Source organism: Polistes dominula, unplaced genomic scaffold, assembly GCF_049000335.1.
Source record: "Polistes dominula isolate Pdom_NZ unplaced genomic scaffold, Pdom_raw_medaka contig_24, whole genome shotgun sequence".
Lineage (NCBI taxonomy): Eukaryota > Metazoa > Arthropoda > Insecta > Hymenoptera > Vespidae > Polistes > Polistes dominula.
The window spans coordinates 148,376-172,799 of NW_028301150.1; the positions used below are offsets into that span (position 1 = coordinate 148,376).

The 24,424-nt window shown below is 39.7% G+C and overlaps 1 protein-coding gene across 1 annotated transcript in view; it reads right to left on the reverse strand.

The window, feature by feature from the left end:
• tok (tolloid-like protein 1 tolkin) overlaps window positions 1-24,424 on the reverse strand; it is a 29,928-nt gene that overhangs the window by 2,352 nt on the left and 3,152 nt on the right. Inside the window, exons 2-14 of the mRNA XM_015326244.2 lie at window positions 11,127-11,279; window positions 10,856-11,066; window positions 10,472-10,750; window positions 4,229-4,639; window positions 3,634-3,812; window positions 2,666-2,896; window positions 2,352-2,576; window positions 1,612-2,079; window positions 1,421-1,543; window positions 1,044-1,362; window positions 690-981; window positions 356-569; window positions 29-279 (exon numbers count right to left, since the gene is read on the reverse strand). Of these exons, the coding sequence (XP_015181730.2) occupies window positions 29-279; window positions 356-569; window positions 690-981; window positions 1,044-1,362; window positions 1,421-1,543; window positions 1,612-2,079; window positions 2,352-2,576; window positions 2,666-2,896; window positions 3,634-3,812; window positions 4,229-4,639; window positions 10,472-10,750; window positions 10,856-11,066; window positions 11,127-11,279 (3,356 nt within the window). The remainder of the gene's footprint in view (window positions 1-28; window positions 280-355; window positions 570-689; window positions 982-1,043; window positions 1,363-1,420; window positions 1,544-1,611; window positions 2,080-2,351; window positions 2,577-2,665; window positions 2,897-3,633; window positions 3,813-4,228; window positions 4,640-10,471; window positions 10,751-10,855; window positions 11,067-11,126; window positions 11,280-24,424) is intronic.

Genomic DNA, 24,424 nt, shown 5'->3' on the forward strand with positions numbered 1-24,424 from the left:
TTCATATTGACAAAAATGATTGGTATACCAAGTTGCCGCAGAGTCGACCAAAGGATGGATTGGAGGCATCCAAACCGGAGAATATCTCTACAAAATCGTAACCACACTCGCTTTGGTATTCCAATTGGAAAGAGTAGAAAGATAGGTGAACGTTCTTGCCGATGGGTGCTTCGATAGTCCAATCACAGTCAGTCCCGTGATCGTAATTGCTATATCCATATCTGACGTGCGAGTAAAGGTGTTTCACCTTATCTGTCGCCATCAGGTATCCTCCGCACGCTAAAACAAAGATAATAACAACACTTTCGACTATTCTAATAAAAACTAATCGGGGATAAGTTAATCGTTAACTTACCAGTACTGTGCATGGCTTGGAAACCTTTTCTTTGAACGGAGGCATCGCTCTTGAAGATCATGTACATTTGATTACCGGTTGCCGAGATCGGATGAGGTTCTTTAGTACCGCAAAAGCGACCAAGCGTGTGACTTTCCGGCGAATCCCCATCGTAAATGGCGATGTGATCGTAAGCGCACTCTTGATGAGACTCCATCTCGAATACTTTGAACACCTTAGGAGATAAGATGGAAAGGAAATAAGAAAATGGTTTGAATAAAGTTTGAAAATTCGTGTGATCAACATGTGATCAACATGTGATCAAAAGTGCAAAGTCAAAATGTATACCACCAACCAGTTTGATACGGTGTCCCGGTTTGGTAGTAAAGTGCCAAACGCAATCTTTCCTGCCAGGATAATACTCGGGAAAATTGGGCGACGTAATGGTGCCTACGGGCGCCGTAATCTCGTACTTGCAGCCACCCTCTTTGCAATCGTGGCCATTTTCGTGAAGTGTAAAGCCATTGTGGCAGGAACACTGATAGGAGCCTATCGTGTTCTTACACTCGTGCTGGCAACCACCATTGTTGTTCGCGCACTCGTCCATGTCCGTGAAGAAGACCGCGGCGAAGCCAGTCTTTTGCACGCTACAAACAATTTAACGAACGATAAGGGAGGGTTTCAATATATTGGACAAAATCTTACCTACCTGTTATCCGACGTGAATACGATCCTCATGGAATTGCGTTCCGACGTGATCATCGATGGTAACCTGATACCACAAAAAATTCCATGTTTCCTGAGAACATCGTCACCGAGTTTGCTCGCTATTTCCAAAGAATCGTATTCGCATTCTTGTTGATAGGCATTGTTGCCTTCAAGATCGAAATGAGTAAAATTCAAAGTGATACGATATTGCGGCGGTGCTATTATCTCCCAAATACAATTTTTATTTCCTGGATAAGTTTCGGGGAAAGAGGGACTGGTGATCGTACCGTTGCTATCGTCGAAAATACCACCGCATGCGTCTGAAAGATTTCAATAAATTCATATAATCTAAATTATGAAGATCGATGGAGAACTCACCTTCGCAGTGTTTCCCATCGGAATGTAATTCGTAGCCGATTTTACAAGAACACTCAAATCCACCGAGAGTATTTATACAGTCGTGTTCGCATCCGTGATTAGTCAATTCGCACTCGTCGAATTCTAGTTGAAGAAAAAGAAGAAACAATCTATAACTTTTGCAATGCGTATTTTACAAAGAAAAAATATACCTTTCATAAAAGTTGCGGAAAATCCAGCTTTCTGCACGGATGCATCGCTAACGAATTTAACGAGCAATTTATTTCCAGTTGATTTGATATCAGGCGGTGTCTTATAGCCGCAATAAACTCCGATCAAAGGGGAATCAGCATTGTGACCGTCGCGTACTTCAACGTAATCGTACACGCAATTGTCGTGATTCTCAATTTCAAAGGCTTGAAATTTCAAAGCAACCTGATAATCCTGTGGCACGGAAAGTCTCCAAACGCATTCTTTGCTGGATTGATATTCTTCGGGGTAATTCGGTGACTCTAAATGACCAACACCATCCAATTCGACGTCCCCGCCGCAAACAGCTTCGTAACTGGCCGTGAAACCACGGTGCCCACTTTGACGTTCGGAAGTAACGTAAGTTACGAGCATACGACTTCCCGTAGATACCACTGGTTCATGGATCTTGCCGCTTCCGCAAAAACGACCTATCGATCGCGAAGAGTTGCAATCATTTCTGTATTATTAACTGGATAATTAACTGGATTATTAACTGGATTATTAACAACACTTTGTTACCTCAGCGTAACTTTCATTTCCATTAGGAAATTGAATTCCACGAGCTAATTGATACGAGTGAGGGAAATTGTCAGGGAAATTGGCAGGAGGATATTGGAATTGAACCACGACGCGAACAGTAATTTATATTTCTTCTATATTACCTTTAGGCATTTAGCATCGAAGGAATAATTATACCTACCTAGTACGTGACTTTTGTACCAATATCCATCACGAATTTCAAGATAATCGGTGCGGCAATAATCGCTCTTAAAGACATCCAAGGAGGTAATATTCAGGACGATCCTTTCTCCGTGCGTAGCAGTGATCCTCCACTCGCATCTTTCTCCCTCGATTCCCGGGGAACTGTTCGGGTGAGTTGGTGAACCAAAGCTACCGCTGTTCTCTTGGAAGGTCCTGCCACATTCTAGTCGATTGATAATTAAACAAATCCTAATTAACATTTTCCCATCGAGTCATTTATTTTGAGCATGGATCAGTTCCAATTATTCTTACTGTGGCATTTGTAAAGAAGATTAGTTTGGGCGATATCACCCTCGCTTAGTCTTATCCTTTGACCGATCTCCGGTCGTTTTTTTCCGTTGTTCTCTATAGGTAAAATTGTATCCAAGTAGATGCCCTTAGAAAACGTGTTCTTGGCGTAATGCATGATGGAATCGTAATCGTATGGCAGACCTAATGAGTTTACTTCCTCTTCCGTCAATTTGTTAAAGTTATATTCCTGACCTGAAAATGATTAACGGATATGCACACTCGTATGTTATCGTATGATCCATAAATAATGATTCTCATGAGCAGGGACGCTTGTCGAACAATGGCTCGATCAAATTTACACACAGATGGAGTACGTTTAACTTTCGAAGGACGATCCGATCGGCGCAATATCCCACTTGCGAGCAAATATTACAGTAGCTACCCAGCTTCCACGTTGTTAAGGATTACCAAGATTTGCCGCTACAAATTAGCCCATTTATCTGGCAAACAAAGTCATTTGCTACGAGGGCAAACTCTCGATCCCATTGTGATCGATGCGCTCGGGACATCTTTCCCTACATTTGGATAATTCATTGAATTGTTCGAATGCCACCAAATTCCAACTGTACATACCTAATTATATTTTATAAATTAATCGACGTCATTAATTCGAACTTCGTATGCTATGAAAAGGGGGGATAATTATTTTTACAAGAAGAACCGAACGAAATGACAATTATCGAGAAATTGGAGACAAATGGAACGTGTTCGGCCTAATTTGATCTGATCGAAATGAAATTTCACACCTTTTTTCGTCGTACCTTTGAAAAGCTTTGACCTTTCCTTTCGTTTAGAATGGACCGTCGTATAATTGCGATACGCTACGAACGCTTTTCCAAATAATCGCGTTAATTAGACAGGCCGACGTACGTCCCATCGGTTTTACGTGAAATTGAAAGCTCGGCCTGTGGAAGGGTCCACTTACTCACCGCTCATGATGTTGTCACGAATGATTTGTACGTGTCGATCTCGATCTGGCCTGGTGTGCTCGTGCCAGAACCCAACTACGTGGCCTAGTTCGTGAACGACTATACCAAACTTGTCGCAGTTTTTTCCGATACTGATTGCTTGAGGTCCGTTGCCTCTTTTGCCAACAAAGGAACAGCATCTGGAGGAAATATCGTAACAAAGAAACACGATGATATCAATCACACAAGTATTATCGGAAATACATTTCTACCTACAACTAATATTATCTTTTACCCAACTATTTTTTATTCATTATTTTACAAAAAAAGAAATACAAAATAACAACGTCTTGCACGTGTTCTATTTAAAATACAAAATATCTTTCCTTTAATCGCTAAACTTAACATCTTATTCGAGCATTTATTATTCTATCTAATGATCTAACTCGTGTTGAAATTTTACAACGAACGAACGAATACACGAGGAACACGCGAGAATGAGAAAACTAAACAACGATAAAACATACGAGTATATGTTATGTTTACATATTTTTGATGTATATATTAATTATTCGATAAAATCAATTTAGTTGATAGTGTTGTGTATAAAACTCACCCGCAGGGTCTCTCGGTGAATAGAATATAATTAGGATGTTCTCGTTGGACTCTCTCGACGAACTTGACGCAAGTAAAGTTTTCCCAGTGTCTCATGGCCTGCTTGAAAAGTGCTTTGTGCGCTCCGGAAAAGTTTCCATCTATCTCGTAAGGTATGACACCGTGATCCCAGACACGTTCCTTCCTGGCAGTCGCAGCTCTTCGACTTCTCGTTGGAAAATCATGGACTAGAAGAAGGGACTCGGTACCTCGTTCGTTGTTTGCAAGATACTTTGGTTTGTGGTCCATGTCGTAAAACTCGATGGACCGTAGTCGACGGTCGTGAAGCGAGACTACCTCGTCCGAGACATCGTTTGTCGTGTCCCGAGGCAAAGGGACAATCTTCCTGTGGTGATTTCGTCGTCGAGAACCTCTGAAAAACGACCACGACATTGCTCGGACGAAAGAGTCGTCTATTTATTACGATCGACTTACTCGTATACTTATATATTATATTATTACAATTGATATGGGTAGCGGGTAGACACACACCTATCTGTGTCTACTTCAGGGATGCGACCCTGCCCACGCGAGCCTTGATTTTCTCCTACTTCCAAAAATCTGGAGAAATCATGTCCTAACCAGTAATCCATATCCCACAAATCCTACACAATTTCCTATCCAACTCATTATTGTATTAATAGTAATAATAAAGAAAGGTTCTTCCATAAACAAGAACTATAAACTACTCTCGAACTTGGTTCATTCCCGTTTCAAAGGAAACAAACCATCTATGGGTAGCTCGAGTAAAATAACAATAATAGTAAGTAATTGAAAATATCATTTTTCCAAAATTATTCAAGTGTGGTAATAATTAAATGCTACATAGATCACTCTCAGTCAGTTAAATAATTAACAGTTAGAATCGCTTAACGAAAGGAGTAAAGAAACAAATTAGTAAGGTAAATTGTAAACGCACCTGAGAGAAGTTTATATTTCATTCTTAATAGCGCATTCTCTGTTCAAGGCTGATTTACTTGCCTTACCCCACCGTCTTGTTCCTTCGACGATCAACTAGGAAGTCGTAAATCTAATAGGAGAAAGTTTCTCTAGCTAGAAAATAATACTTTAGGAAAATGAGAAGAAAATGAAGGTGGTTGAAGTCGAAAGGAGAATTCGATTAAACGTTCGAATCCTGCTGGGATGGGAATTAATCGTTCGTTGTTTCCGTAAAATGTTCGTTTTACGGAATAAAAAGACCAGGGAAACCAACATTTTCTTTTTTTTTTTTTCCTCGTAAGAGCTTGCAACAAAGGTAGACTTAATGCAGAAATCGAACGTGTCATGGCTTTGCGGTTTTTTTTACGACGCTTCGAACGAAATTGCCATCGCGGTAAATGCGTTTTTCATGGCTTTAGCAGTGAATAAATTCGAAAAAGAGATAGAGATATAAAACGTACGCGGGGGTGGAAAGTAAAATTATCAAACAACTATCGTCATTCTATTTCTATTAATCTTCTACTTTTCAATTATTCTTTTCTCGGTGCACCTACATCACTGTCCTAGTTTCAATAAATGTTGTCGATAAAATGAAATAAAATAAATTAATGAAAGCAAAAAGAAAGTAATTGCACTGGTGTAGGGTAGTTTAAGGGAAAGAGAGTTGGTGGTCGACACTTTGAAAAAAAATTCTTTCCCCTCGCGTAAACATTGTACTAAAGTGGCGGTGCCGGTGCCGGTGGCGGTGCCGGTGCCGGTGCCGGTGCCGGTGCCGGTGCCTATCCCTCGTTTATTAGTACTAATTACCGGGCGAGCGTAATTCTCTCGCAAGCACCCTCTCTCTCTCTGTCTCTCTTCCAATCCCTGTGGGTCTCCTCGAGCGACAGTGCACCGGCAGTAAGCCTGCACGGTTTCTGAATCGGTACGGCATTACAATTAATTAACGAGCTGCACTTTCGCGAGTTTCGTTTTAAGGGAGAGTTCACAACGCGTCGTTTTAAACTTCTTCACATATCTTATTCTTCTTTTAACACACTCGCATCGAATTACTCATATCATTTAATAAAAAATATAAACATCAAATATATAATTAATGACATTTTGCGAAATGTGTTTTTTTTTCAATCGAAAAACATTGACGAGTTCATCTCGCATCAGTGATTACAATTTATGAACGATTTTGTGATTTAATTTGACGACCAACTTGCGCCGTTCTCGTTTTTCGAACAAATGATAAAAAAAAGAACCCTCGGGGTTGTGGTGGTAGTCGGAACGATTTACGTGCGAGAAAATGCGTCAGTAAAGTAGAATCGTTTTTTTTTCTCCGATTTTTTCTTCTCCCCTTGTTTTCATTCCCAAGCACGTGGGCGAGGAAAAGGCAAGGCGAAGGGAACGGTGCTCGCGTTGCTCGCGTTGCGCTCGCGTTGCTCCAATTTTCCTTTCCATTTCTTTCCTTTTTCTCTGCTTTGTTTTTTCCCCTCGCGTGATCGTCATACGTGCGAGCAGCACGACACGCCAAATGAGAAATAATAAAAAAAGAAAAAAATGGAAAAATCTATTGACGATAAGAAAATAGGAAAAAATTCCAAAGGTAAAATAATAATCGGACTAACGCAAAGAGTCATTTGCAAAGCAAGGCGATAATAAACGGGACGACGATTAATAACTCTCGATATTCTGTCGTTCTTGTTCCGCTTTAGCTTCGGATGTTTAAATCGTACGAGATATAGCGCTATCGTCAAACAATGAATCTGTAAATAGGAATATTGGATCTCTCGCGTAGCCTTGCTGCTGACAGCATCGCTTGGCTCGATGTACAATATAGGTAATAAATGTATGTACATATGTATTATACACAGGTATGTACTTATATGCATATACATATAACTTGGGTGAGATGAATAGCGAATATTTCAGAAACGTCGACATAGGTAACAGAGAGGGAAGGCTATAGAAGGCTATATATATATATATATATAGCGTAAACCGGTTGTCCATTAAATGTGTGTGCTTTTTTTGTTATAAAAATTCTTTGTTTATTTTGTCAGAACAATGGAATGTTACGATTTAGCCGAGCAAACAATGGAGTAATATTCTAACGAGAATCAACGAGGTATTGTGGTAATTGGAATGGTGCCAATGTCCTCGGTGGTGTCCCATCCCTTTTCCCAAAGGATGAGTTCAATATTTTAACGTATTCAATGTATATAATTGTACTTGAGAATCGGATAAAGCTAATAGAAATGAATATTGAATTTTTTATTTCAATTTCTATACTCAACGAAAGGTTTTATGAATCTTTGGTACGCGTATATGTATCGTATATGAATACAAGTGCCATGCTACTGGTTTCGATCGAACGTAAGAGAATGTGAATTTTAAAAGAGTCCTTCATCAATCGTCTCGATTCTCTCCACGAAATATGAGAAAGAAAAATTCCTCTTCTTTTGGTTCTTTGGTTGGTACATTTTTTCGTGAACGAATATAACCAACGACAAAGACCGATGACGTTGGTTGCTCTTTTATTTTCTTTTTCTTTCTACGACTGGCCAATATGAAAAAACCGAACGAAAGAAATATGTAGAGAGGCGTAGATATATACGATGAGTTACGAAGGCCTATCCGTGGTTCAATGGAACACGCTATTCGCTGAATAGCAAATTTATCTCTCTCTCTCTCTCTCTCTCTCTCTCTTTCTCTCTCTCTGCCTCTCGGTGATCTCGATAAATCACTCGTCTTACGGTCTCTTGCACTTTTCTCTACTTTAAAAGATGGAAAGTTAAATAAAAAAGGAAAAATGAAAAAAAAGAATAAGAGAGAACTAAGAAAGGGTGTAAAAGTAGAAGTAGGAAAGATGCAGAAATCGATAGGATGAAGTTACGTCGAAAGTACGAACACCTTCGTCGACGAGCCTTCTCTCACCCTGGACACCCTTGTCACCCTTGATAGAGAGAGGGAGACAGAGAGAATGGGAAGGAGTGGGAGGGAGTGGGAGTGAGCGGGAGTGAGTGAGTAACGCTTAAACCCCGTTGAGATTGGTCCCCTGGTAAGATTAATGTGACTTAGTCTGTACTTTAATTCGATACCTCGAACCGGCCGGCGGCACTTTCGAGACGGACCTTGAGAGATGACCTTGCCTAAGAAGGGTCTTGCCGTCGACAGCTGGAACTCACTCCAAGAAGAGGAAGAACGCGTTTTCTTCCCTGCCCTTCCTCCATGCCCACCTACTCCCATTTACTCCCATTTACTCACACACTTAAATGCGCTAAACTTCCTAAGATTATTCGCTAAGATTTATAATCATATTGAAATAGAAGAAAGGCTGGACGAGGGGGAAGACAAATTATAGCTAGAAGATAATTCTCTTAAAATATAAAAAATAAATTAACAAATATAATCAAATCAATAAAATTGTCTGAAATAAGAAAAGAGAGAGTAAGGTATATAAAAGGTTTTAGTGTTAATGTGATGTATGTGTCTATGGAAGGATGAGAGGAGATGTAATATATGTTGGCAGTCTTTAAAATACCTTCAATGATTTTTAATTAATCGATGCAAGTGTCGTATCAATGTTAAAAAGTTTCAAATTATTCATCTATGTTAAGATTATTCGATAATCTTGCAGGTGATCTTAACGGCAAGGATCTTAACGATCTTAAGCAGCATCGTATAGAAGTTTCGTGCTCGTTACCGCAATTTCGTTATCTGACGATTTATCAAGAACAAAAGGGAGAGTCGGTAGTCTGACAGTCTGATCCTCTTCGGAATTCTCGGGAGCTTCATTGGAGAATCACTACGTGATCGTGTTTCACGGGGTTGGATACAGGCCGTAAACAGGCGCTTTCGTGAACCCGTCGACGATGAACATGTACAGAGAAGAAACCCACATAAATGCGTCTGCCTACTATGAGAGAGATACGTTACGTCTATCCACTCGCGCGTATCCCTCTCTCTCTCTCTCTCTCCCTCCCTCTCTTTCCCTCTCACCCAATTGCTTCTACTGTCATTCGTCGAGGGTTGGTCCAGGAACCACCATCTACGCAACTATATTACCTTTGCATACTGTTTTTACCGTATATTTAAACATTAGAAAAATTGTAACAAGCAAACGACGATGAAAAACGAGTCAATGACCGTGTCAAAAGCGGAGAAAGAGGAACCGAGCAGGTGTTCAATGTTAAATCCAGTCGGTGAAAAAACAGAGAGCGAATTGTAGGAATAGGATCGACATACCTGATCGGGGGTGGAGCGTTGCCGATGCTGACAGGTTATTGGCAGTTGGAGGGCTGAAAATGCTCGGACGGCAGTATCGGACCCCATTTTCCAGGTTTACGATGACGGCCATTGTTATTGGCATCGCCGGTTGGCTCTGCCACCGGGAAGACGAGTGGTAAGAGGAAGAGGGTGGATTGGAAAAGGGTGACTGAGCGAGTATAGGTACATACGCATTTATGTGTGTGTGTGTGTTCGTAATATGTGAGAAACAGAGAGAGCGAGAGAGAGAGAGAGAGAAGGAACGTGCCACGAGCACAGTCACGTGCTCCGATTTAATCGCTCCCCATGGAATTGGGTTAGATACGCCAAAAAATTAACGACAAATCCGTTCTCTTCTTTATCTTTCTCTCTAGTGTCTTCGAATAAAATACTTCGAGCAGGCACTTCATCGTTCGATCGTACAAGGAAGGGGCCCAAAAAAAAAAAAAGAAGAAAAATAAGGACGGTAGAAGCAAAAAAAAGATTGTTCTGCGGGTGACAGGATATGCTCGGATAAGAAAGAAAATTTGTGGCCGACGTAAACTTGAAATTAATGATCCTCGCATCCTTGGCGTGACGTAATTAGAATCCGTGGCTTCTCCGATTGCGAGAGACGTACGGAGTTGGAGCTTGAGTGCGGTTAACTTTGATAATTCGCTAAAATCTATTACGTCTCGCGTCTAATGGACTTAACTTTCGACGCTAGAAGTCACCACCTAGTAGTAGTTTCCTCCTGGACCCAACATAAGCCTGTATCTTTGACGTTACTCTGACAAACTTTCCAACCAATTATCAGCACAGAGATCTCGTCAAATTCTCCAAACGTCTTTGATCGGTACGTGTCGAAAAATGATCAATTATTAACTCAAGTTTATTCTCGATTATATATTTTTTCTTTTATAATCATACTAATTATATTCCCACATGTTCTTTTACTATTCCCAAATTCTCCAATGAACGATAAATCATTTGAATCTTGAAAAATATTCATCGTTACATTCGATAAACGTACCTTCTACGATGATGACGACGATGACGTTGTTTCGATCTTTCCTGCGTTGTCGTTTCTGGTTTGATCGTAGATATATAGCCTCCGGTAGCGCTGTTACCTTCTTGCCCATTTCTAGACTTTACCGTTGTCGAACCGATCGAGAAGTCTACGTCATCCAGTTGTCTCGGAGTTGTTTGCTTAATCTTTCCTTCTCCAATGTTAGAACTTTCGCTAATTGTCAAATAATTCTGTCGATGAGCCGAGTGTCTCTTTTTTGTCGGGAGAGTCGTGGATTCTAATCTGGATTCGATAAAATTTGGATTTATTTTTCAACTTTCAGCTAGTTTAGGAGGAGGGGGGGGGGGCTGTAGTGGGGGGGGGGGGTGTAGGGGAAAAAGATGTTACCTGATCTCAATACCCTCCTCTTTTATTTCAGGATTAGTATCCTCGTTTCTGACGTTGAAACTAAACTCATCCTCAAATTCAGCACCCATGCTATACTGATTGCGGTCCACCATGATCGGCTCGGATTTCCCGCGAGAGAGCAAGCTCTCTTGTTCCTCTCGATGGGCCTCGCCGTTGTTTGCGTCGTGTTCGTTTTTGAACTGTAGGATCTCTGTGGCGAAGATACTTTTTGATCTTATCTCAAGTGTATGAAGAAAAATCGATTACTTACCGGTAAGTCCTTCTTCTTCTACTTGAAGACCCTCTTTTAAAACTTCCTCTCTGTATTTCTCCAACTCCTCGAGATAGGACTTGTTCAGTTTTTGTTGTCGCCATTCTGTTTCGTATTTGATATTGGGCAGTGCTATGTCACCGAGAAATCCACCTGGAATCAAATGTTATTTCTTATCATTTTGAAGAATTTTGTAAAAAGAAAATAGGAAAAAAAGGAGGAATTTGGACGATGCGTGTATCTCGGTGTGAATCTCCCGGAAAGTCGATCGCCTTTCCAAGACACGGAGTTCCCGCAGGGATTGAACGTAGTATGGACCTATTATCGGTTACCATAAATCATCGAACGTGTTATCGGTCGAAAGAGAGTTTGCTCTGATCGCGTTTGTTGCGAACGACGTAAACAGCATCTCGGCCAGACTTTGCTATCTTCTATGGCACGAGAGAAAAACGGTACTCTGTTGCAGTCACGCTGCTCTCTTGTCTCGTCTTCGGATAGAAAGAGAAAGACAGATATACAAAGAAACTTAAATATGTACATACCATTTGGAATCTCCAAAAGAAATAAGAAAATATAAAATAAACTTTTGTTTGATCGATACTATTCTTTTGGATATTTATCGCTTTCCAATTTCCAATTTGTTTTTTCTTCTCAAAGTAATTTTGAAAGGTGAGATTTTTCCTAACGATTACTTTTCAACGCGCCAAAGATCGTTCCACAACGAAGTTTGGATTAAAGGCACCAACTCAACTCGAGCAGCGATCTTTTTTTCGATTGTTAAAGAAGATCTCGTTATACGACCGAGGTAGTTCGTTAGTTTGAAGATCGCGATAAAAAAAAAAAAGCTGGCGAGAAGGCCAGCTAGGTTTTATCGAATTCCGTATCGAATTCCGTATCGAATTCCGTATCGACATCTCCCATTGGGATCTCACAGTAGTACTTGTCTAGATGGATGCTGGTCGAGCGGGTGCTTCCAACGGGTGCTTCCAACGGGTACTTTGAACGGTGCTACAAGCCGTAATTAGATCCTTTTAAATACAGAGAAAAAGGGAGAGAAAGAGAGAGAAGGACCGACAATTCTTTTTACTTTGTACAACTAAAGGGTTAAGTTTTTGATAAAAATAATATGATCGAAGTAGGTAGGCAGGTGGTAGCGATCATAGATAATCACCGTGCACGCGTCTACAGACACGATCATAAATTCAACTAGCAATGCAATGGTATTTCTCATGGCAGGGTGCGTTATCGAGGGGGCGAGGTGGGTGAGGTTGTAGGGTCGTAGGGATACCTTACCGAACATCCTCGATCGATTTCCCTTAATTAACCCGATCTCTATGTATCTATGCGTATGAGAGAGAGAGAGAATAGAAGGGGTTACCGGTCGTATTCCTCGGAATATTCGGTGTGTGTGCACGAGCCGTAATGTTGGCGCGTGTCCCATTAGTCGCGTCGTATAATTTGTCGATGTGGAAATTAGCGGGACGCGTTCCGATATCAGCACGTCCCTATAACACGCCGAAAGGGCCACCCGAGCTCGCCACCCGAGTTTGCCACCCGAGTTCGCCCTTTCGCCGTTAACGAGCACGAAATCGGCCGAATCCTCGTGCTGTGGCATTGGTGCTGGCGTTGCTGCTGTTCCCGTTCAACGATGAATTTGCGAACGCTCGTAAATACTCGTCTGCTTGCGATTTTCCTGCGTTAGCTCGTTGTATTCGCGAACCATCAATCGCGAGTACGTGCACATCGTTCTGTTCTTGCGACCTGGCCAACCAATTTACGATTCGAGTCAATTCGTTTGTCCAAAGGACAATCATTTTATACGATCGGATCTTCCCCAACTAATTCAGAGATATTTATCGTTAACTCCTCTCCCTTTTTTACCCATTTCGTTTACATAGACGAATTCGATGTCCCTTAAACGATTTCATTTTATTATTTTACATTTGAAAATTACTAAAATGAACACACTGTTGATAGAAGAGTTTAATCTTATTTAATTATGAGATGCACTAATTTATCGTAATAAGAGTGTATAATAATATATTGAAAATTATTTAGCAATTGACGCGTCAATTTTATCGGCAGGTATAATTTTGTTTTCATGGATAATTGGAATAAGTAGCTGATAAATCGATCCGTATCTGAATTAATGAATTCGACTCATGTATATTTATTTTTCTCTTTAGTACGATACCATCTTGATCTCTAATTAATTTCATTAATTGATTTTTCAGCAAGCATCGAGAGCACGTCTCGTAAGAAATCGACTATAATATCGACGTTCTTATGAGAAGTGTAATAACCGTGGCAGCAGCCGAGCAAGCTCTAATAAAAACGGATATCCCTTCTTTTTTAACAGCAAAAAAGGTTTCGTTGCGAGTACGCGTTGCTATAATTATTATAAAACAGGTTAAAGGTTAACGATTATCGTAAAATCGTTTTAGTATAAGTTCATTTAGGATTTGAATTAAATTAACGTTCAGCTTATTATTTCTCTTTCGTGTACACGTAGGTAGCGACATTTGTCTTGGTCTCTTGCCAATTCTTTTATTATAATATAACGTCGTTTTATATATTATTTATTGTATTTGCTTGCATTGAAATAATTTGTCAATGAAGGTAATTAATTAATCTTATAGAACGCATTTGCAGGTGGATCCAACAAGCTGAAGGAGGAAAAAGGTAGGGGGTGGACATTAACGAGATCGAAATTGGAGGATTCGCGAGGACCTATCCCTACCTTGACCCCGCGCTTTCTCCTCGCCCCTCGAAAAAATACGACACCCTTGTTTGACGACTATCGAGGAGGGTTGTGAAACGTTGGAAGGTACGTAAATAGGTAGGATCAAGCGAAGCGTGCACACGCTCGCGTTCGTTTACTCCCCTCTGCACCTGCGATTTATTAATTCACGCTGCCTGACGATGATTCATCGTATCTGCAAAAGCCGCTTGTTGTTGTTGTTGTTGTTGCTTGTCGTTGGTGCTCCTCGTTGGTGCTCTGCAGCGGCAGCGGCAGCGGCAGCAACACCAACATTAACACAACGCCTTTTCCTACGTGTTTCTCGTACAGATTGGCCCTATGTTATATCATCCATTAGAATAATAATTAATGGCACCACTGACGAGTAATGCCGCGTAGCATCGATAATGCGATGCATTATTCTTCTCGTTAAATCGTCGATTTATCGGACCCCCGACATCGATGAAATTCCATATCGAATTCTCCTTTATCGAATTTACGACCTTTTTTCAGTTACCATCTTTTTATTATATTTTTCTCTTATCTTTCTTTTATTTTTTTCTCTGGTACTACCATAATAACTGATGACGACGATGATGACGATGGCGATGACGGTGGCAATGACGATGACAATTTTAGGGTGATAACCCAATGTTGCAAGGAATGTTATACGATTTTTAACAGTTTGGCGATAGCCCCCCTGAATCTATTGATAATAAATGATATATCGGCTAATGAAAAGCCACTCCCCTCCCTCCTATATTTTGATTTATCGTCGAGTGATCGCGTGAATTTCTAGCTCGTTCGTAGCCCGTTTATGTTTACCAGATTCCTGTCAAATGCAAACCACGTAATACCGAAGCATCTCACTCTCTCTCACTCTCTCTCTCTCTCTCTCTCTCTCTCTCTCTCTCTCTCGGAACTGTCCCTTCAATTACTAGCATAACAACGTCAATCCTCTATCATCATTGTAGTACTCGTCAGAAATCTCCAGTCCAGTTAAATTTGGACCAACTAATTTTTCGCATTTTTCATGTTTTATCTGTAACATTCCGTCCGAAGATAAGAATAAAAAATAATAGATGATCATTCGAGAATATCTTTGAACGTTAGTTAAGAGATAACGCCTTTTAGATTATTACTTGGACATTTGTCTAGTGGATCTGGGAAAAGCCGAAAACGTCCGGACCAGTTTGAATCGAGAACTTGTCGATATTCTCTCGACGGCTACTAGAACTCGTTATCAGAAGTCAAGGACAAGCTATCCTCGTGCATTCTTTTTTATTTCTCTTATCGTTACGAGTTGTAATCGTGACGATAATAATTTTCTCACTATCTATACGTATAGATGTGTGCGTGTATTGAAAGATTTATATATTAAATACATGCGAGAAAGATTTATTACACGCTGCTAGTTATTTTTCTGATGATCGTTGATCGTTTTACTTCATCATATTAAAAAAAAAAAAAAAAAAAAAATAATAATAATAAATAAATAAAATAAGTAAAAGATCAATCGATATTTATATATGTCCCATCTTGAATTGTTTTCAAGACAACATCTTTCGATTGCGAATAATTCGAAGGTTTTTCCATTATCGACTTTTCGAAGCAAGTTAGACATAAAAGTACAAAGATAGTGATTTTCACGTAGCAAAACCTTATCTCTCAGGATAAAACATATACGCGAGACTTTCCTCGAACAAACGTCGAAGTTACGATCGCGGTATAACCGCAGGATTGTGGCGAAGAGCCAATCAGAACGCCGGAAGTGGTCCAATCTCCGAATCGATCTGAGAAGACTACTTTTCCATTTCCAGGACATTTGCAAGAGAGTCCATGAACGATGGAAAGAGATCAATATATATATAGGGAGAGAGAGAGAGAGAGAGAGAGAGAGATAAAGGTGTATATAGACGTAGAAGGACACGCTGAGGAAAAGAACGGGAAGCGATGGAAAGCACTTTGCGGAATAAAACGGACAAGGAGAGGTACTTCCGGTTAGTAGAATAAATCTATTCTAGTTCTTCCTATTGAAGGGGAAAAAACCTATCGATACTTTGATAAAGATAGAAAGAATGATAGAAAAAGAAACAAGTTGAAAAATCGTAGTAACTTCGATTCAATTTCCGAAAGACATCATGTTCATTGGCTCCATTTGAAATTTTTTCAAAATTCGGATTTTCGAAAAACTTTTGTTTTCCTTTTTCATTGGACGACAATGTCATCGTACTTTCGTATAATGGAGATTGTGAAACGTGTGCGTGTGTCGTATTGATTCGAATGGAGAAGCCTCTCGCATTGCAACGCGAACCTCGATCGCGTCGGATTAAACGCTTGCGTATGCTACTAACGTCAACTTTTCATTTTTTCCTCTTTTTTTACCTTTTCTACTTTTTCTTCTTTCTATTCTTTACTTTACAATAGATACACACACACACACACACACACAAGTTCTATGGAAGAGATATTTTTTGTACGCGTTTCCTTTTAAGGAAAGTTTCTCATTTAGATAATAACAGGTTGGAAAGAAGATAGAGGAGAGGAGAGGAGAGGAGAGGTCACGGGAGGTGTAGAACGTAAGGAACTAATTCGTCGTTTAGAAGCATGCAACAAGCGTGAACGTACTTTACTAATAATGAGATAAAAGATACACACACGCATGGTTATTAGAACAAGTTGTATTATTTGAAGCAACGAGAAAGATCAAATAAATTCATTTACTTAGATAAATTGTTTTAAAGCTGTCTTCTGGAAGAAACAAAGAAAGTAGTAATGAAGAAAAATCGGATACGCATGTGTGTATTATCGAAAAAAAGGTTGATTCTCGGTGAAGTTGTTGGAACGGACAAAACAGTTGTTGTTTGTCCATCAGAGATAATCGCATCGCGGTCGAGTCAACAATGATTCATTGTGAGACAGCAGCTTCGGTCCGACTTTGTTCGATATTATGAGTCAAGAAGAAAGAGTGGAAAAGGAAGTTGGAAAAGGAAAAAGTTGTAGAGAAGGATGGAAGAAGATCGTCGTTCGATCGCGAGGAAAGCTTTTTAGGGTTTATGTCGTTGTTAAGTTCTCCCTCACTTTTTCTTTATCTATCAATCTATCTATCCATCTCTATCTCGCATTCGAAGCTATTCGTTGGTCTCTTACTCTCAGGTGAGAACTCGACCTAATCCCAAGGGATAAGTCCTCCTCACGTCTGAGTAGCCTATCCAGCATGTCACACGACGTTCAACTTCCTGACTCTGATGCGAGCCGATGTCAATCTCCCACGTCCGTTCGAAATCGAGCTTCGAACCAAGTCTATTTTTTTCTTCCTTTTTTTTTTTTTTTCTTCAATGATCGGGGTTTCCTCAAAGAAATTCTTTACCATCGTAGCTCGTCGTTAAAACGAGCTTGTTGCAATTGTTAAGGTTTACAAATAAAATTTCTAATTAAAATAGTGACGAGATTTACCATAGTTGGGAAGAAAAGTACGATAAAGTCATAAGCGAGTTCAACCGTAGCAATGCTAGCTAGTAGCTGAATGCTGGTGATCAGAGAACGGTTGAGACGTGTCAGAGGTTAAAAGGCTATCTTTCTGTTCGTTCGTTGAATAAACAGAAGGAAAAGCTTGCGTGAGAAGAGCCAAGAGAATCTCGAAAGCGACGACCGACAACCGACAACCGACAACCGACAACCGACAACCGACAACCGACAACCGACAACGAAAGAACCGATTCGCGGACGTTTAACTCCCTTCGCGATTTCGAGTTCAGTGCCGTATCGAGGTCATTTACGCGATTCTTCTTAGAGGAATTAGTTTTCTAGAACGAACTCTGCAACGAAATGAAATTTGTTTTTCCTCGTAGGAAAGACGTCGTTCGCAAGTTTCGCGTAACGTATCGAGACTTAGGGTAATAACTCAAAATAGAAAGGCGTGCAGAGAAATTTAATCTCGCGGATCGCTAGATTCTTATTTCGAGAGAGAGAGAGAGAGAGAGAGGAAGGAAGGTAATACGTTCCCGACGTTACGTCGAATATATAGGACTGTTGGCCCTTTCACCGATCCAACCGTGAACCTTCGTTCGTTGTTCTTTCTTTCTTTCGAAAGAAACGAATGTTCGCCATATTGCGGTTTAAGTTAACGTTACCGTATACAGTCTCGGTACATCAATCCTCTCGGAAATTTATTATCACGATTTTTCAACGTTGGAAACGAGAAGAGAAGAGAAGAGAAGAGAGGATAAGAGTTGGATAAGGGTTGGATAAGGGGATGATTTTTAGTGGATATCGCTCGATTTAACAACTTTCTTGCCCGGTATTAATGCATCTTCGTGAGTAAGTATAATAAGTGTATCTACTTACAAAATATTACAGTCCATTTTTAGATTTGTTATTACGATATAATTATTGAGTTATGTTAATTCGGTTAGTTTCGTATAGAAAATTGCAAAGGAGCGATTAAAACGATTAATCATTATCCTTGAAACGGATAAGAATGGATGTAAAGAGGGCGAGAGAGCGTATATACGCTTTTCCCCGACAAATCCACTTATTTGCGAGAGAGCGGTTTTAAGACGGATTTAGAAAGCTTTGATACAGCTTCGGTTTATACGCCTCCAAAGCGGCACGGTTTCACGCCGGTGGAGCTTCTGTTCGCTTTGTAAATCGCCAAATTAACGCGACTTTGCAATGACGACTATCAAGAACGACTATCAAGAACGACTATCAAGAACGAAAAGAAAAATGTTAATCATTTTTGCAACAATACACAAGCGTGCATGTGTTGTATGCGAACGGAACAAAAAGTCATAAACGCGAGTGGTCGAAGAATAGGAACGTACCAAGTCAACCTCGTTTCATTTAGTTTCGTCCACGTCGTCGTTCCATTTCCTTCATTCTCGTCGTCGTCGTCGTCATCGTAGTCGTCGCCGTCGTCGTCGTCGTCGTTTTCTTTTTTCCCCTTTTTCTGTTTACAACCACCCACCTACCCATTTGTTTTTTTTTATCTGTCCCGTTTCTTCTGGATGTTTCATGGTCGGTTTCAATTGAAACAGACCACTATGTGAGTCGAGAGTTTTCTATTTTTCTCATTAGAAAAACGACCTTGACTATTATCGATAGAAAATCTGATAAAAAAGTTCATTTGCCTTTGCACGATTATAACAGGATCACTTGGATAAGCCTATAAGATAAAAGATAAGATACTGTAAGTACGTGAAAGATATAACGAAAGAGAAAGAACGAATAGTGAAACCTCCGTCAAACGAGCGCACAAAGAGGTTTCAAGGGATTTTGCAGAAGTGTAATTACGTCTTAATTGTACTCTATTAGGATACACCAGGGATGGCTTCTCTACCGCCTCTGGGAAGGTGTTCCCTGATTTTAAGTACGCCAATGACGAAAAAGGATACTGCAAGAGAGAAAGAGAAGAGAGAGAGAGAGAGAGAGAGCAAGATAGAACGGCTTTACTGGCTTTCGTGGCAACAACCGAGATGGCAGAGAGGGAAATGAAATTTTCCTCTTTGATCTCGCGTTAAAGTGCATCTTTCGCTGTCCCAAAGGAAACACGCGCGTGCGAAAATCAAATTTCGAGGGTACGATTAAACGTTCACCTAACCCCCTTTAGCCTCTCCCAACCTCTTCATCCACTTTTTCCCTTTTTCTTTTTTCCCTCTTCCTTTCATTAATCGACTTTCATTAATACCAATATCTGATAATACTAGTCCCGAGCTCGTATTAGCCCAAATTTCAAATAGAACGTTTGAATTTACATCTGATGTAATTATTCGCGTCTAATTAATATATAAATAAAATAGAATAGGTAACAATCCGGAAAAATGAGGATAAAATAGTTATCATGCAACCGGAAGGAGATCGGCCAATCGTGGAATGCGGTTAAGTAGATTGGAATAATTATTGAGGCCTGTTATTCGGGACTTTTCTTTCTTACCAGCTTGACTGGTATTAGTTTTGCTAAGTGTGTACGTGTGTATGAAAGAGCAAAAAAGAGAAATGACTGGACGACTGCCAAGTGCAAGTCGAGAGAAACGCCATTCGCAGAACTAGAGGGATTGCCTATCGATGTGGGGGGTTGAAGCGACCCTTCCTTCATTTCTGTTTACCTCGTCGTAACCTCGTCGTAACCTCGTCCACCCTAACATGGGAAAGAAGGATCTCGATTGTGTTTCTTAACTTTTCAAACTGGGTTACACGATCGTTTACTTCTTTATCTCTTTTTCTATCTCAAACTTTCTCTATTACAAGATTTTCCTTCTTATCTTTCTGCTATACCTGTATTAATTAATTTCATAAATGTTTATAGGCGTTCATAATTCATACTTTTCTCTCTCAGTAGTTGTCTACTACTACTACTACTACTACTACTGTTACTACTACTACTACTTGGTAAAATTATCCCCAACTCGACGTAACTTTTACTCTATTTATATCCACACGGAAGGCATCAAGGTGAGTCGCATTCGTGTTACACGTTTACGTATCCGTAACCACTTGACGACACAGTGTGAAGAGATAGAGAATCACATACGTATACGGAAAGACATATACATGAACATTCAAGTACGCATGCACGTAACTGAAATTCCTGAGATCTTCCAGACACCCTCCAGGTACGTGCTTACATGCCTGCTCGACCTTAATCTCTGACGACCATCATGAGAATGAGAGTGAGAGAGGGTTGGGAAGGAGAGGAGGAGAGGGGTGGGTAGAGGGGAAGAGATAGACAGGCATTTCTCGAGACTCCTCTCTCCCTCTCTCTTTCTCTGTCTCTCCGAGGCAACCCCTTTCACCCCCTTGTTCGTGTATCGGATAGCGTGCATCGTTAGATACGCATGTAATGTCATACTCCGTCGGAGTTACATAATATTTTGATATACATATACGCTTCTCGTTACGCTTCCACGCACTTTCGATGACTTGGAAATGAATTCTCCGAGAGTTCGAGAGGAAAGCTAAAAGTTGCTACTGAAAGAAACGATCTGTGGATTCTTCAATAACTTCATTTATATTCCGATTTAATCAAAATATACTGTATATAAGAATGAAATTAATTCGCGCTCTAGATGACTCTCGAGTCAATTAATCGAACATATGTGCCAAGTCGCACGGAACAACGAATCGTTTCAATTTTCGTCCACTTTTTAATTAACTCTTAATAAAAAAAAAAGCTTTGCGTTTTTGAAAGCCATCTATAAATAAGAGAAGAGGTGGTGGTGGTGGTGGTGTTGGTGGTGGTGGGGGGTGTTTTTTGTTGTTTCATTTTGATCACTTGTAATAATGTCATTAAGCTGAAGGAAATCGATCGAGTTCGTTATATCGTCGTGCTCTCCTTAATGGGTCCTCGCGACGATAATTTACATCGGAATACCCTTTGGAGATAATTCAATCGGCTATTCTAGCGGAGATTTCCATTTTAATAAAGGGAAGAAGAAGAAGAAGAAGAAGAAGCAGGGTTCTCCCGTTCCTCCTCGTCCGCTATTCTTTCTTCTCCAGGTATTTCAAGTCCACCTTCGAAATTTTCTATTTTTCTGCGAGCGAAGAAACATGCTCGCGAAGCAGGGATTTCAAATTCTCAATGGAATTCCAATATGACGTTGGTCCTTCGTATCCACTTGTAAATAGGAGGGGGTCTTGAAAGCATTTCGTGACCGATAACGTCCTTTCCCTCCACTTTTTATACACAAAGCTTGACCCACGTACAAAGTTCTTCCTAAAGAACTTTTTCTTCTTCTTCTTCTTCTTTTTTATTGTTATTATTATTAGTAGTAGTATTAGCATTATTATTATTATTATTATTATTATTATTATTATTATTGCAAGAGAGCGTACGAGTCACGAGATTTCGCGTTTCCAACGAAGAACTGACTCGTTCGACGGATGAAAAAATCAAGAAAAATAGAGGAACGAGAGTATTTGAAATTCTTCGAGAAATTGTTTTCTCTTCTTGTTATCGTTGCTTGTGCTGCGTATATTTATTTATAATAATAATAATAATAATAATAATTGAATCTCGGATCTAGTTGATCTAAGAATATCGTAAGGAAGAAATTTGAAAATTTGATAATAGCAAATATTTGCTAATTTTCCTTCATCCATCCAACTCTCTTTCTGAGCAATGTTATTTCTCGTTAAATCTATTCCCTCGCACATTCTATGTTTTTTCATCAAGTAACGAGATACCTTCGCAAAGGTAACGTCTCAACAAAAATAACAAAATAATTGTGTTCTATTTCGTAGGTAATTTTGCATAAATATAATACACGCCGCAAAATAGCTCTCCGTTATTAATCTCATTATAAATAATAACAATTATCGATGTTGGTTATTAGTACATATGTGTAATAGAATTTTTTCATTCGCGTACCATTATCGTCATCGGACGGACGTTAATTCCTACGGATTAGCCGGAATGTTTAATTGGCAAACATAAAGCATGTTTGTTCGTTCATCCAACAGGACACAGGAGGCCAACAGGACACAGGAGGCCAACGTGAAGGACCATTTGATTCCGTCGTCGTTCTCAGAGAATGACAAACCAAACAAGATATTTTTATTGATTTCTATTCCACACGAGGAAAGAAAATAAAAAATATAAAAACACAAAAACACAAAATATATTGCCACACGTAGTTAAAGAGATAAAAAGTTTGTACGTGAAACTAAACAAATGCGCCAAGAGAGTCTCTGAAAGGATGCAGTCGCAAAAAAAGCATGCGAGAGAGAGAGTAAAAGTTATTTTTATTTTTGTTTTCCTCTCTCTCTCTCTTTCTCTCTTTCTCTCTTTCTCTCTGAGGAAACGGAGAAACTCGCAAGCCGAACGTCATTAACATCACTCGAATAACAAGGAGACTCGAGTCTCTCGTTCGACGAAATGCTCATCTACCTTTGTCGGATTTTTGAACGGTATTATCTCCCAGTAAGCGACATACCATTTGTTCTCTAGTGTGTGTGTATATAGGTGTGAGTGCTTGCTTGCGGTTGTATAGACGCTCTACGTCTATGCGTGTGCGAATAAATCCTGTGAAAAGAGAATTGCAAAGGGAAATATTTTCGAGTCAAACACAGTCGCTTTACACCCACTTCACATTTTTATTCGACACGCGAGCACAAGCGCATAGATTTACTTTGAACATTTTCCAATTCGATCATATATTTTTAGGTCGGATAAATTTTCATAATAATTCATAATTAATTATACAAATATGGATTTCCACGCGAGAAAGTATATAATAGGAATTTTCTGTAGAGAAAAGCGGCTTAAAAAAAGATTTTCAATCACTTTGTATAGGAAATAATTGAAATGTATAAAAAAGGAAGGAAGGGGGATTGGGGAGGAAGGGGGAATAAGAATAGTAGGATAACATTAAAGACGAGAAACTCGTAGCACACTATTTATAATCCTCTTGGTTTTATCCTCTCGAAAGGAGCTGCCTCGGCTACTTAACGAAGGTCGAGTGAGATCGTACGAATGAAAAGTAGGAAGGTTGCGATCTCCTAATAGTTTAGACGAAAAAATAGAGAGCAAAAAAAAAAGTACAATTTTAATACAATGAGGATTTACAGTTATGCGAATAAGAAAATAAAGAGAAAGATTTGGAATGAACCGAGTTATCCAGCTGACTCTTACAAAATGCATTTAAAAGGTAGACTTTTTGCTCGTTAGCAACTCGTTCGTAGCTCGTTCGTTCGTTCGTAGCTCGTTCGTTCGTGCTTCGACGAATGGCGGCATGTCGATTGCTACCGTGGCAATTTTCTCAGGCTGAATGCCAAAAATTCCTCTCGGTTCATTAAAGGAATGCAAAGGGGGGGAAAAATATGACTAAAAAAATTTCAAAACTCGATCTTTAACAGCTTCGACAAAAATACTAAATAATACGCGATTTCTTTTCATCGTTTCAACGTATTTTTAGGATTTTATTTCGAGCATAAAAAAAAAAAATAAAAAGAGAGAAGCTTCGCGTACGTAGCATCCGAAAACGAATTTGAAGAAAACTACCCTTGGGTGAATAAATAAAAAAAAAAATAAAAAAAAAAAAACAACGAAAAAACAAAAAAAGAACAAAGAGAAAGAAAATGCTTTCGGAGAAGAAGCAGTTAAGATGAAAATCGTTCTTTTTATAGGAACCAAGTAGTAATTTCGCGAAAAGTTCTTGCCTCGAGTGTTCGCAGATAGAGAAGTCAGTCGCGTTGATAATTACACTCGTTCCTGATGACCGGTAAAAGTCGATGAAATGAAGAAAAGAGAGAAAGGAAGGAAGGAAGGAAGGAAGGAAGGAACGAACGAAGGACAAGAAAAAGAACAAGAAAAGGAAAAAGAAGTGGACGAAGAGGAAGAAAGTTGGTCGTGTAAGGGGAAAAGCTTCGCGTAGAAAATCATTCGGGAAGAAAATCTCGAGGACATTTTATTTTGTTTTCTCTCTTTCTTTCTTCCTTTCTTTCTTTCTTTCATTCGTTCCTTCTTATTGGTTTTCGCGTTGAAGGTAAAGGGAGGACTTGAGCACTATACGATAACATTGTAATCTTGTGGAAAGGAAAACGCGTTTCCCTCGAGTGT